Below are 15,476 nucleotides of genomic sequence, written 5' to 3' on the forward strand. Positions count from 1 at the left end.
GAAGAAATCGACAACCTGAATAGGCCGATATCTAGTAATGAGATTGAAGCAGTGATCAAAAACCTCCCAAAAAACAAGAGCCCTGGACCTGACGGATTCCCTGGGGAATTCTACCAAACTTTTAAAGAAATAACACCTATTCTCCTGAACCTGTTTCAAAAAATTGAAGCAGAAGGAAAACTTCTTGACTCTTTCTATGAAGCCAGCATTACCCTGATCCCCAAACCAGGCAAAGACCCTACCAAAAAGGAGAATTTCAGGCCAATATCACTGATGAATATGGATGCTAAGATTCTCAACAAGGTCCTAGCCAACAGGATCCAACAGCACATTAAAAAGATTATCCACCATGATCAGGTGGGATTCATCCCTGGGCTACGAGGATGGTTCAACATTCATTCGTTAATCAATCAATGTGATAGAACAAATTAATATGAGAAGAGAGAATATGGTCCTCTCAACTGATGCAGAAAAAGCATTTGACAAAATCCCTCATCCGTTCCTGATTAAAACGCTTCAAAGTATAAGGATAGAGGGAACATTCCTGAACTTTATCAAATCTATCTATGAAAGACCCACAGCAAATATCATCCTCAATGGGAAAAAGCTTGCAGCCTTCCCATTGAGATCGGGAACAAGACAAGGATACCCACTTTCACCACTCTTGTTCAACATAGTATTAGAAGTCCTAGCAACAACAATCAGACAACAAAGAGAAATAAAAGGTATCCAAATTGGCAATGAAGAAGTCAAACTCTTTCTCTTTTCGCAGATGACATGATTCTTTACATGGAAAACCCAAAAGACTCCACCCCTAAACTACTAGAACTCATACAGCAATTCAGCAACGTGGCAGGATACAAAGTCAATGTGCAGAAATCAGTGGCTTTCTTATACACTAACAATGAAAATACAGAAAGGGAAATTAGAGAATCGACTCCATTTACTATAGCACCAAGAACGATAAGATACCTGGGAATAAACCTAACAAAAGAGGTAAAGAATCTGTACTTGAGGAACTACAGAACACTCATGAAGGAAATTGAAGACACAAAAAGATGGAAGACCATTCTATGCTCTTGGATCGGAAGAACTGCCTAGAGAAATCTATACTTTTAATGCCATCCTGATCAAAATTCCACCGGTATTCTTCAAAGAGCTGTAGCAAATTATCCAAAAATTTGTATGGAATCAGAAGAGACCCCGAATCGCTAAGGAAATGTTGAAAAACAAAAATAAAACTGGGGGCATCACGTTACCTGATTTCAGGCTTTATTACAAAGCTGTGATCACCAAGACAGCATGATACTAGCATAAAAACAGACACATAGACCAGTGGAACAGAGTAGAGAGCCCAGATATGGACCCTCAACTCTATGGTCAATTAATCTTCGGCAAAACAGGAAAAAATATACAGTGGAAAAAAGACAGTTTCTTCAATAAATGGTGCTGGGAAAACTGGACAGCTATATGTAGAAGAATGAAACTCGACCATTCTCTTTCACCGTACACAAAGATAAACTCAAAATGGATAAAAGACCTCAACGTGAGACAGGAATCCATCAGACTCCTAGAGGAGAACATAGGCAGTAATCTCTTCGATATCAGCCACAGCAAATTCTTTCAAGATATGTCTCCAAAGGCAAAGGAAACAAAAGTGAAAATAAACTTTTGTGACCTCATCAAAATCAAAAGCTTCTGCACAGCAAAGGAAACAGTCAAAAAAACAAAGAGGCAACCCATGGAATGGGAGAAGATATTTGCAAATGACAGTACAGACAAAAGGTTTATATCCAGGATCTATAATGAACTCCTCAAACTCAACACACATGAAACAGGCAAACATATCAAAAAATGGGCAGAAGATATGAATAGACACTTCTCCAATCAAGACATACAAATAGCTATCAGACACATGAAAAAATGTTCATCATCACTAGCCATCAGGGAGATTCAAATTAAAACCACATTGAGATACCACCTTACACCAGTTAGAATGGCCAAAATTAGCAAGACAGTAAACAACGTGTGTTGGAGAGGATGTCGAGAAAGGGGAACCCTCTTACACTGTTGGTGAGAATGCAAGTTGGTGCAGCCTCTTTGGAGAGCAGTGTGGAGATTCCTCAAGAAATTAAAAATAGAACTTCCCTATGACCCTGCAATTGCACTCCTGGGTATTTACCCCAAAGATACAGATGTCGTGAAAAGAAGGGCCATCTGTACCCCAATGTTTATAGCAGCAATGGCCACGGTCACCAAACTGTGGAAAGAACCAAGATGTCCTTCAACAGAAGAATGGATAAGGAAGATATGGTCCATATACACTATGGAGTATTATGCCTACATCAGAAAGGATGAATACTCAACTTTTGTAGCAACATGGACGGGACTGGAAGAGATTATGCTGAGTGAAATAAGTCAAGCAGAGAGAGTCAATTATCATATGGTTTCACTTATTTGTGGAGCATAACAAATATCATGGAGGACAAGGGGTGTTAGAGAGGAGAAGGGAGTTGGGGTAAATTGGAAGGGGAGGTGAATCATGAGAGACTATGGACTCTGAAAAACAATCTGAGGGGTTTGAAGTGGCGGGGGGGGTGGGCAGATGGGGTACCAGTTGGCAGGTATTATAGAGGGCTCGGATTGCATGGAGCACTGGGTATGGTGAAAAAATAATGAATACTGTTTTTCTGAAAATAAATAAATCAATTTAATAAAAAATATAAAGAGAAAAGACTATATTCTTGGCAAACATTATCATTGATTTAGGATTGGAGATAAACTGACATAAATAAGTAGAAGACAGAAGAGGCAAGAGTTGGGTATTATGGGGAGATATAACAATAGAGGAGAATTAAGAGAGACCCCCAGGTGTAGGCTTTAGCAACTATGTGGATAAGGGTGTCATTTAGTGAAAGAAAGCAGGAGATTGAGTAAGCTGGGAAAAAAAAATTAATGAGTTCAGTTTTAGGTAGGTTGAGTTGTATTTGTTTATAAGACATTCAAATGGAATTGGTATGGGAAAGTGGTAGGAAGTGGGAAATACGGATCTGAAGGTAATGAGATAGAATTTATGGTAATTGAAAAGAGGAGATTGTGCATGAAAAGTGCATGGAAAACAAGTAGCAAACTAGCAGTCAACCAATTCTCACTCACATATATGTTTTATTTGGCTATCAGAGTATTTAAATATGTTCTAAGTTCTAATATTAGAGAGCAATAAAAATTTGGATTTCCAGATTTTCATGAAAATTCCTAATGAGACAGTTCTAGCTCCTTATTGCTTGGCAGTCAGTAACCCCCTGGAACTGAGTAACAGTTTTCCTTTTGTAGTTGGATAATGTGCTATCCAGTTTGCTACAGCTCTCATTCAGCATATTTGTTTCATTTGCATCTCAGTTGCATCTGCCTGGCTCCTGTGTGTTCTTGAATTCATGACCACATATGATATGGAAATAGATGACAGACTAGGATAGAGTACAAAGAAATATCAGTATTTAAGATAAAGAAGAGAAAGAAGGCCCATAAAAGAAACTATTAAGAAGCTATTATGGTAAATGAGAAGAATAGAGATAAAGAGGGATACCTAGAAGAATTATTGGGCATTATTTAGATGGATATCATATGATTTTAAGTTCATTGATCAGTCTATCTAAAGTAATTTTTGTAGAATTTATAGAATCCAGAGTACACCAATTTTTTTTTAAGGCAGTTTCTAATGGCCATAAGTTTCTCAAGGAATGCTTGATGGTTTTTGGAAGTATAATGTCAAGGGGAAAGTAAGAAAAAAATGTATCAAAATGTTAGTAGTCATTACATTTAGGCAGTAAAATAATATGAGATTTTTTTCTGTTGACTATTAGTGTTTTGTAAGTTTGGAATTTTTTTTAAAACAACATATAATATATCTTCTGAAGTCTGAAAAAGTCAATGCAAATAACTGAAGTTTAATGCTAAATTATTTTCTGAACTTGAGTGTTTTACAAACTGAGAGTCTAAATAACAGTTTTGCATTTGGTCTAATTAGTTTTTCTCAAAATATATTTCATTGAGTATTTACTGTATATTATGGCTCTAAGAAGCTTTGAAGAAGAATAAAAAAATGTTTAATTAAGGGTTTCTCAAACTTTTTGATATGTAACACTCTTTATGTGAAACACCTTATATATTCATTAGCTTATTATGGAGTACACTTTGGCATTTGTTCTTCCAGTCATACCAAGAAACAGGAGTTTGTAGTTTTTTGGATATTATTAGTTTCCAAGGGATAATTGAAGGACACTGTTCCTTATGAGAGGCACTTTACTCCAATAAAACATGGCATTTATAATGTAGATAGTATTAGTTTCCAATTATTCCAGTGATTTACAACAGTCATAATACATACCATTCATTGAGTACTTACTATGTTTTGACATTATATTAGGCTATATATAAATATTCTAATCCTCATAATTACTCAGTAGGATTAGTACTACTATCTCCATTTTTAGATAAGAAAATTCAGGATAAAACCATTAAGAAAATATCTAATAAGTGTGTATTTATTCCTCTGAGTCTCTGTGGGGAGTTAGTATCTGGGAAACTTGGAGTTATTTAATTTGTGACTTTTATCTGTTCCCAAAAAGTTTTAAAATTTATTCATCTTTACTGTTTTATGAAGAATCTTTGATGATGTTCATATATGCATAAGAAATAAATTATACTTAAAAGAAATAAATTATAACTGAAAATATAATCATAATAGGGTTAATCTACATAATTAGACTGTTGAAGAAAGTATGTGGAAAATGAATAATAATAAATACATGGTCATATCAGGTCATATTGTATTTAACATGGCATAATACTCAACAATGATATATTAAAGTAGAAAATATAAAAGAAACATGCCAGATATCAGAGTAGAATAAATTTAGTATATGTGTTGCTGAAGCGAGCACTGGAGTAGAATGAATTCAAAGTCAGATTTACAGAGCACAGGTCCTTTTAACAATATACACTTAGACACATAGTTATCTGTTATTGATTACCTTGTTATTGATTAACACATAAATGAGACATAACCAGCAAACTAGGATTCCCCACTTTGTCAGTTTTCTGTGCATTGGCTACCACTAGAGAGAGTGTCTGTAAATCGAAGGAACTATTGTACTTTTCTTAGGAGAAAAATCAGAGGTTTTATATCAAAGGAAGTTATAAATCAGTTATATACTTTGCAATTTGGCTGAAACAGACTAATAGCATTAGCCTTGTGGCCATATAAGATTTCTTTGTATAAGATCAGTTTCATATTTTCAGAGGCTTAGATTTGGCAACAAACATAAATACCAATTCAAAAATTCATAATTTGATGAAAAGACATAATTCATCTTGACTATTAATAATTTTTCTTTAATAATGAAGAAACAAAGTTGATAACATGGAAAGATCTAAAATATCACTTTCATTATTAATATTATCTCTTTATATAATTTTTATGTTATAAAAATGAAGAATCTTGCTGTTATGTGGATATATGTTCTTAAACCTGATTTTAAAAAATTATACCTGCTCTAATAGAGTTAATAAGAGAAAGAAAAGTAGTCTTAAAGAAAAAAATACCAAAATTCAAATTAATCTAATTTTAAACCTCAGAATATTGGGAGTGTGCTCCAGTATAATTTCTTTGTTCCAATCTATAGTGGTAAGGTATTTTAATTTTTATTTTTAATTACTATTTTGAATTGATTTAACAGATCCACGAAGACTCATCCAGGTCCAGTTGTACATTTAAGTGATAGCCCAAGAGATGAAGGGAAAGTGAGTATTACAATGCCATTATTCTTGCATTTATTTTCCTCATTCTTGAATGAAGGCGTTTCTTACTATTATTTTGTACCTAACTTGTAGCACAGTTCAAAGCATTCAGCGTTTTCTAAAATTAAAGTATGTTGAATGAATGAGCAAATAATGAATAAATGAATTATTCACACTAATAATGGTCCCAAATTAAGTCTTTATTTTTACCTAGAGCTAAAGTTCTTATTTAATTCTAGAATTTTGGGGAAAGTATGGAAGTTGTGAAACAGCTTGAGTTTTCAAATGTTCTATGCTGGAGTTTAACAATATATTTATCAATATCATTAATCATTGGCTTTTGCTATTCAGTTTTGGTAATGATAAATGGCCAATATAAAATAATCATAAATTAGCCAATCATGATTTTATAAATAGGTAATTATATAGAAAATGTTCTGAGATTACAGAAATAATCCTTATTCATTTGGATTATTCATAATTTTCTTTTGATGATGAGGAAACAAAGTTGATAATATAAAAAGATCTAAAGCATCATTATCACCATAACTATAGCCTCTTTGTTTATTTTTAGCTAAGCACCATAGAAAACACCTGAGTAAATTAGTTAGTATAGATTTACTTCTTTGCTTATTTTTAAATGATAAAAACTCAATTTGCCTAATAAATACTGAGCCTGAAAATCAAGTCTGCCTAGTGGTAATAGAAAGAACATTGAATTTATTCAAATTGATCCATAAATACAGTCTTTTGTTTTGTTTTAAACTTTTAAATAGAGTGAAATTTTATTATTTTATTTATTTCTTTTCAGTGTTCCAAAATTCATTGTTTATGCACCACACCCAGTGCTCCATGCAATACGACCCTCTATAATACCCACCACCAGGCTCATGCAACCCTCTACCCCTCTCCCCTCCAAAACAGTGTTACTCTAATCTGTCATCAGAATTTATTTATTTTTAAGGAAATGATTCTGAAATTCATAAGAAAAGTGTACCTGGGTGGCTCAATCGGTTAAGCAACTGCCTTTAGCTCTCTCTGGTCATGGTCCCAGAGTTCTAGGATCAGAGTCTGCATTGGGCTCCCTGTTCCATGGGAAGCCTGCTTCTTTCTCTGTGTCTGCCTCTCTCTCTCTCTGTTTCTCTGTCTCATGAATAAATAAATAAAATCTTAAAAAAAATAAAATAAAATAGGGGCACCAGGGAGGCTCAGTTGGTTAAGCGATTGCCTTCAGTTCAGGTTATGATCCCAGGGTCTTAGGATAGAGCCCCACATCTGCCTCCTTGCTCACTGGGGAGCATGCTCTCCCTCTCTCTTTCCCTCTACATGCTACTCCACCAGCTTGTGCTTTCTTTGTCAAATAAATAAATAAAAATTCTTAAAAAAAAACAAAAAATAAAAATTAAGAACATAAAATTCTTAAGAAAGAGAAAATGTTTTTCTCTACATCCTCACCAACAATTGTTATTTCTTGTGTTTTTGATGTTAACCATTCTGACAGGTGTAAGGTGACATCTCATTGTGGTTTTGATTTGCATTTCGCTGATTATCAGTGATGTTGAGCATCTTTTCATGTGTGTGTTTCATCTGTGTATCTTTGGAAAAATGTCTATTCAGGTCTTCCATCCATATTTTAATTGGATTATTTGGGGTTTTTGTTGTTGTATCAGTTCTTAATATATTTTGGATACTAACCCCTTATTGGATAAACCATTAGTAAATATCTTCTCCCATTCAGTAGGTAGCCTTTTTTTTTGTTAATGGTTTTCTCCATGGTACAAAAGGTGTTTTTTTTTTTTTTAAGATTTTATTTATTGTTTTGAGAGAGAGAGAGATTGAACACGAGAGGGGAGAGGGTCAGAGGGAGAAGCCAAGTCCCTGCCGATTAGGGAGCCCAATGCAGGACTCAATCCCAGGACTCCAGGATCATGACCTGAGGTAGAGGCAGTTACTTAACCAACTGAGCCACCCAGGTGCCCAGTTATTTTTTTTTAAGTTTTATTTATTTATGGGTTACATAAGTGGCTCAGTCCATTGGCTTCTGCCTTCAGTTTAGGTCATAATCTCAGGATCCTGGGATTGAGCCCCAAATCATCACTCTTCCTGCTCAGCAGGGAGTCTGCTTCTCCATCCAACCACCCCCCCCATTGTGCTCTCTGTTTCTCTCTCAAATAAATAATTAAAAAATAAAAGACTTATTTATTTATTTTAAAGAGAGGGAGCATGAGTGTGAGTGAGAGGGAGGGGCAGAGGGAGAGAATCTTTTAAGCAAACTCTGTTGAGTGCAGAGCTCCACCCTGGCTGGATCGCATGACCCATGAGATCATGACATAAGCTGAAAAAACCAAGATTAGATGCTTAATTGACTGAGCCACCCAGGCCCTCTTGTACAAGGGGTTTTGGATATAGTCCCAATAGCTTAATTTTGCTTTTGTTTTCCTTGCTTGAAGAGACTTACCTAGAAAAACATTTTTATAGCTAATTTCAAAGAAATTAAATTACTGCTAATGTTTTCTTCTAGGAGTTTTGATTTCAGATCTCACATTTAGGTCTTTAATCCATTTTGAGTTTATTTTTGTGTATAGTATAAAAATGTGGTCCAGGTTCATTCTTTTGCATGTAGCCATTTAGTTTTCCCAATGCTTACAATGGCAGCACATATACTAAAATTGGAATGATAGAAAGAAAATTAACATGGCTCCTGGACAAGGATGACATGCAAATTAGTTTTCCAAGGACCATTTGTTGAAGAGACTATCTTTTTACTATTGTGTAAAATTTTATCATAGATTAATTGACCATATAAGCATAGGTTTATTTCTGGACTCTGTTCTGTTCATTCATCTATATGTCTGTTCTTGTGTTAGTATCATACTGTTTTAATTACTACAGCTGTGTAGTGTGTCTTGAATTCTGGGATTGTGATACCTCCAGCTTTATTCACTGACGGTGGGAATGCAAATTGATACAGCCACTGTGAAAAATAGTTGTTTCTCAAAAAATTAAAAATGGAAATAAGCCATATGATCCAGTAATAACACTGTTGGATATTTATCCAACAAAAACAAAAAACAAAAAAACCACACCTGTTTGAAAAGATATATACAGCCCCATGTTTATTGCAGCATTATTTACAATAACCAACATATGATAGCAAGCCATGTGTCCATACACAGATAAATGGATAAAGAAGATGTGGAGTAGTAGAGTAGTACTCAGTACATTGGAGTAGTACTCAGCCATAAAAAAGAATGAGATCTTGCCATTTGCAACAATATGGATGAATCTGGAGGGTATAATGCTTAGTGAAATAAGAGAAAGACAGATATAATATGATTTCACTCACTTGTGGAATTTATGAAACAAAACAAGTGAACAATGAGACAAACAAAAAACTAGACTCTTAATTATAGAGAACAAATCTGTGGTTGCCACAGAGGAGAAGGTTGAGGACAGGAGTGGAATAGATAAATGGGATCAAGAACACATTTACCTTGATGAGCATTGAATAATGTATAGAATTGTTGAATTATACATATTCCATACCTGAAACTAATATAAACTATATATTATACTTTAATTAAGAAAAAAAAAGTAACTAAATTTTTAAAAAAGCAAATGTTTTAAGGCATTTAAAAAAAATTTTTTAAGATTTTTTGTTATTTATTTGACAGAGAGAGAGAGATCACAAATAGGCAGAGAGGCAGGCAGAGAGAGGGGGAAGAGTCTCCCTGCTGAGCAGACAGCCCGATGCAGGGTTTGATCCCAGGACTCTGAGATCATGACCTGAGTGGAAGGCAGAGGCTTAACCCACTGAGCCTCCCAGGTGCCCCTAAGGCATTATTTATTTATTTATTTATCCTAAGTTTTTTATTTATCCACTTAGTTAACAGTGTAATATTAGTTTGAGGTGTAGTATTTAGTAATTCATCACTTACATACAACACCCAATACTCATCACAGCAAGTACCCTCCTTAATACTCATCACCCATTTAAACCATCCCCCACCCACCTCCCTTCTAGGGAGGTAACCCTCAGTTTGTTCTCTATAGTTAAGAATCTGTTTTTCTGGTTTGCCTCTCTTCCCCCCCCACCCACCCCATTCATCTGTTTTGTTTCTTAAGTTCCACATATGACTGAAATAATATAGTATTTGTCTTTCTCTGTCTGACATTTTGCTAATACTCTCTAGTTCCATCCACATCATTGCAAATGGCAAGATCTCATTCTTTTTTTTGGCTGAGTAATATTCCTGTGTGTGTGTGTGTGTGTGTGTGTGTGTAATCTTTATTCATTTATCAGTTGATGGACATTTGGGTTCTTTCCATAATTTGGCTATCATTTAGAAGAAATACAGTACATTGTCAGTTGGAACAAGGGGATAAAAATGACCAGTATATCTAAATGGATATTCCAGAAATGATTCAGACATTTGGTATAATTTTTGGATTTTAGAGAAGATGATTTAGGACATAATAAACTTGAATAAATGGTGTTGAACAACTGGCTATTTTGAAAAAGGGTATATGGTCTCTACCTTACACCATTCACAGAAATAAATTCCAGATGGATAAGATATGTAAATGTTAAAATCACAACTCTGAAAGTTTTAGAAGAAACTATAGGAAATGAGTTTTTACGTTGAAGTAGGGTAGCCTTGGACAAGGCATAAAACCTAAAAGCTTTAAGGAATATACCATAACAAGACAAGATAAGAGACAGGCAAGAAATTGGGAAATATTTGCTTACATATATAGTAGGCAAATAATAAACATGCAAATTATATAGAAACTTATACTAAATCCTCATCTTTCCTAATAGGAAATCAGTAGATAATGTCTAATTAATATATCATGAAATGGCAATACCAAGATATTTAGAAATATGGGAGTAAGACTACTAGAAAAGATAATTGTATGAGTTGAAGATGTGGTTGCCTCTTACCTCTAGACAGTCGTGTTTGGCTGCTAAGTGGAGGAAATGACCTTACTAATTATTACTAGGGAAATGCATTATCCTATTTTTTCTATATTATACTGGCAAAATATTAAAAATATTAATGATATCAGGTAAAAGGAAAATATTAATAATTGAGAAATGGATATCTAGATACAGCAGTATAGGTATATAAACCAGTGTAGGCAATTTGGCATTATCACCATTTAAAACATATATTCATTATGATTTGGAAAATTCATTTCAGATGTCTATCCTATTCATATGATCAAGGGGATAAAATATTGAAAATAGCCTGAAGTTCAAAGAATAGAAAATTGAATAAATGAAGGCAAATACTGTAGAATGCTGTGTTGATATGGAAAGTTCTTGAAGCCATGATTTTTTTTAAAGAAAAGTTGCAGAAAAATAAATACACTTTAAAAACACTTGAAGGGACGCCTGGGTGGCTCATTGGTTGGGCAGCTGCCTTCGGCTCAGGTCAGGATCCAGCACCATGGGATCGAGTCCCACATCGGGCTCCTTGCTCAGCAGGGAGCCTGCTTCTCCCTCTGCCTCTGCCTGCCTCTCTGTCTACCTGTGCTCACTCGCTCTCTCTCCCTCTATCTCTGACAAGTAAATAAATAAAATCTTTAAAAAAAAATAAAAATAAAAACACTTGAAAATGCATTTGTATTTGTATTATATATTCAAATACACAAGAAAAAAGTACAGAAAGTATATGTACAAATCTGGGTAGGATACTGGAAATCAGAACTGGGGAAAATGATCAAAGGTATTGATTATTACCTTTATGTTAAAATCTTTATGAAAGAATATAATATGTTAATTTTGTAATTAAAATTAAAAGGGATGCAAAATAAGTTAGTAGTAGAGTCAGAAGGTTTTATCTTTGAATTGTGGCTCTAGTACTTATTAGCATATAATCTTGAATAAATTATTTGACTTCTTGTAGACTAGTTTTTCCATAAACAGCTTTTTGATACAGAAGTTTTTTATTCAACTTTTCAGTTTCTTCATTTGATTCTTGCATTTTGTTTCTTCTTCAGGAAAACATTTCTTCCTGAGGTAAAATAAAATCCTTCAAAAAAAATCAGTTTTAAATCTTACCATTTCACAATCAGATTTTAACCTAAATAAATTTATTTTATGTTGGTTTGAGATTAAATAATTCATTTATTGAATTGTCATTTCAGTTACCACTAATGTATAAGAGCATCTCATTCATATATCAGTTCCCATATTTGGATTGTTCTTTTCCTGACTTTTTCCTCTATTGTATTGATATATTTATTTATTATTGTACTTTTACTACATTTTTATTAGAAATAACTAATAAAAGTTGCAGAAAATATCTTGTTATCTGGAAGGTCTGCCCCATCTCCCTTCTCCATCTAGGCTTTTTCTGATTTTTAATTGTACTATATACATTTTAGAATCACTTTATCAAGTTCTATGTAAATCCCTGCTGGAATTTTGTTTGAAACTTGGATATATTGATTAGAAAAAATTTACTTCATTAATATACAAGTGTTCCTATGAACATGATATATTTCCTTTGGTTTTGTTGCCTTTTTCTATGTATAGCTTTGAACATTTTGCCACAAAATTCTTTTTCTTATAAACTACATTGTTAGTCACCATACAGTATATCATTAGTTTTGGATGTAGTGTTCCAAGATTCATTGTTTGAATATAACATCCAGTGCTCCATTCAATTTGTGCCCTCCTTAATAACTCATCACTGGGCTAACCCATCACCATCACCACCCCTTAAACTCTCAGTTTGTTTCTCAAAGTCTACGGTCTCTGATGGTTCTTCTCCTCCTCCAACAACCCCTTCATTTTTCCCTTCCTTCTTCTAATGTTCTCCATGCTTTCCTTATGTTTCACAAATAAGGAAAACCATATGATAACAGACTTTCTCTGCTTGACTTAATTCACTTAGGATAATCTCCTCCAGTTTCACCCATGTTGATGCAAAAGTTGGGTATTCTTCCCTTTTGATGGCTGAGTAATATTTCATCGTATATATGGACCACATCTTCTTTATGCATTCATCTCTTGAAGGGCATCTTGGCTCCTTCCACAGTTTGGCTATTGTGGACATTGTTGCTAGGAACATTGGCATACATATGGCCCTTCTTTTCACTACATATGTATCTCTGGGGTAAATACCCAGTAGTGCAATTGCAGGATCATACGGTAGCTCTATTTTTAATATTTTGAGGAACCTCCAAACTGTTTTCCAAAGTAGCTGCACCAACTTGCATTCCCACCAACAGTGTTAAGAGGGTTCCCCTTTCTCCACAACCTATCAAGCATTTGTTGTTTCCTGCCTTGTCAATTTTTGCCATTCTAAATGTTGTGAGGTGGTATCTCAATGTAGTTTTGATTTGATGATGATGAACATATTTTTATATGTCCATTAGCCATTTGTATGTCTTCTTTGGAGAAGTGTCTGTTCATGTATTCTGCCCATTTTTTGACATGATTATCTGTTTTGTGTGTGTTGAGTTTGAGAGTTCTTTATAGATCTTGGATATCAGCCCTTTGTCATTGCAAATATCTTTTCCCATTTTGTGGGTTGTATCTTTCTTTTTTTGACTGTTTCCTTTGCTGTGCAGAAGATTTTGATCTTGACAAAGTCCCAAAATTCATTTTCACTTTTGTTTCCCTTGGCTTTGGAGATGTGTCTTGAAAGAAGTTGCTGTAGCCAATGTTGAAGAGTTTACTGCCTATGTTTTCCTCTAGAATTTTGATGGATTCTTATCTCACATTGAGGTCTTTCATCCATTTAGAGTTTATCTCTGTGTCTGGTGTAAGAGAATTGTTGAGTTTCATTCTTCCAAATATAGCTTGTCCAATTTTCCCAACACCATTTATTGAAGAGACTGTCTTTTTTCCATTGGATATTTTTTCCTGCTTTATCAAAAATTAGTTTACCACAGAGTGAAGAGTCCATATCTGGGCTCTCTACTCTGTTCCATTGATCTATGTGCCTGTTTTTGTGTCAGTACCATGCTGTCTTGGTGATCACAGCTTTGTAATACAGCTTGAAATCAGGCAACGTGATACCCTCAGCTTTGTTTTTTCTTTTTCAACATTTCCTTGGTAATTTCAGGTCTTTTCTGATTCCATTCTAGTTTTAGTATTGTTTGTTCCACCACTTTGAAAAATGTCATTGGTATTTTGATTGGGATGGTGTTGAAAGTATAGATTGCTATGGGCAGCATAGACATTTTAACAATGTTTACTTTTCTGATCCATGAGCATGGAATGTTTTTCCATCTTTTTGTGTATTCTTCAGTTTCTTTCATGAGTGTTCTGTAGTTTCTAGAGTATAGATCCTTTACCTCTTTGGTTAGGTTTATTCCAAGCTATCTTATGGCTTTTGGTGCTATTGTAAATGGAATCAATTCTCTAATTTCCCCTTCTCCCATTACATTGTTAGTGTATAATAAATCAACTGATTTCTGTACATTGTCTTTGTATCATGCCACATTACTGAACTGCTGTATGATTTCTGGTAATTTGGGAGTGGAATCTTTTGGGTTTTCCACATAAAGTATGTCATCTGTGAAGAGAGAGTTTGACTTCTTCTTTGCCAATTTGAATACATTTTATTTTTCTTTGTTGTCTGAGTGCTGTTGCTAGGACTTCTAGTAATACATTGAACAATAGTAGAGAGAGTGGGCATCCTTGTCATGTTCCTGATCTTAAGGGAAAGGCTCTCAGTTTTTCCCCATTGAGAATGATATTCGCTATGGTTTTCAAAGATGGTTAGGAAATTGAGGAATTTTCCCCTCTGAAGAGTTTTAACAGGAAAGCATGCTGTATTTTGTCAGATGCTTTTTCTATATCAGTCAGGAGGACCTAATGGTTCTTCTCTCTCCACTTATTAATGTGTTCTATCAACACTGATTGTTTTGTGAATATTAAACCACCCTTGTATCCCAGGGATAAATCCCGCTTGGTCATAGTGGATAATCCTTTCAATGTATTGTTGGATCATATTAGGTAGGATCATGTTGAGAATTTTGGTATCCATGTTCATCAGGGATATTGGTCCAAAATTCTCCTTCTTGATGGGGTCTTTGCCTGGTTTGGTGATCAAAGTAGTGCTGGTCTCATAGAATGAGTTTGGAAGCTAACCTTCTGTTTCTACTTTTTGAAACAGCTTCAGGAGAATAGGTATTATTTCTTCTTTTTAAAAATTTTTATTTTATTTTTTCAGTGTTCTAAGATTCACTGTTTACTCACCACATCTGGTGCTCCATGCAGTATGTAGCCTCCTTAATACCCACCACCAGGCTCACTTAACCCCCCACCCTTCTCCCCTCCAAAACCCTCAGTGTGTTTCTCATAGTCTGCAGTCTCTCATGGTTCATCTTCCTCTCTGATTTCCTCCAATACATTTTTCCTTTCCATCTCCTAATGTCCTCCATGTTATTCCTTATGCTCTATAAGTAAGTGAAACCACATGATAATTAACCCTCTCTGCTTGACATATTTCACTCAGCATTTCTTCTTTGAATGTTTGGTAGAATTCCTCAGGGAATCCTTCAGGCCCTGGACTAATGTTTTTTGGGAGGTTTTTGATCACTGCTTCAACCTCATTACTGTTTACTGGTCTATTCAGGTTATCAATTACTTCCTATTTCAGTCTTGGTAGTTTATAGGTTTCTAAGAAGGCATCCATTTCTTCTGGGTTGCTTAA

General features: G+C 34.6%; 1 protein-coding gene and 1 non-coding gene across 7 annotated transcripts in view; both read left to right on the top strand.

Annotated features, from left to right (window-relative positions):
* STXBP5L (syntaxin binding protein 5L) overlaps positions 1-15,476 on the top strand; it is a 458,714-nt gene that overhangs the window by 185,888 nt on the left and 257,350 nt on the right. For all 6 annotated transcript variants that reach the window (XM_045088436.1, XM_045088437.1, XM_045088440.1 and 3 more), the window contains exon 7: positions 5,739-5,802. In XM_045088436.1, coding sequence (XP_044944371.1) covers positions 5,739-5,802 — 64 coding nt within the window. The remainder of the gene's footprint in view (positions 1-5,738; positions 5,803-15,476) is intronic.
* On the top strand, positions 8,439-8,545 carry LOC123394613. The gene has a single exon (XR_006609370.1). It is a non-coding gene; the product is annotated as a U6 spliceosomal RNA (small nuclear RNA).

The sequence above is a fragment of the Mustela putorius genome, unplaced genomic scaffold, assembly GCF_011764305.1.
Source record: "Mustela putorius furo isolate JIRA1106 unplaced genomic scaffold, ASM1176430v1.1 tig00003834_pilon_pilon_pilon, whole genome shotgun sequence".
Classification (NCBI taxonomy): domain Eukaryota; kingdom Metazoa; phylum Chordata; class Mammalia; order Carnivora; family Mustelidae; genus Mustela; species Mustela putorius.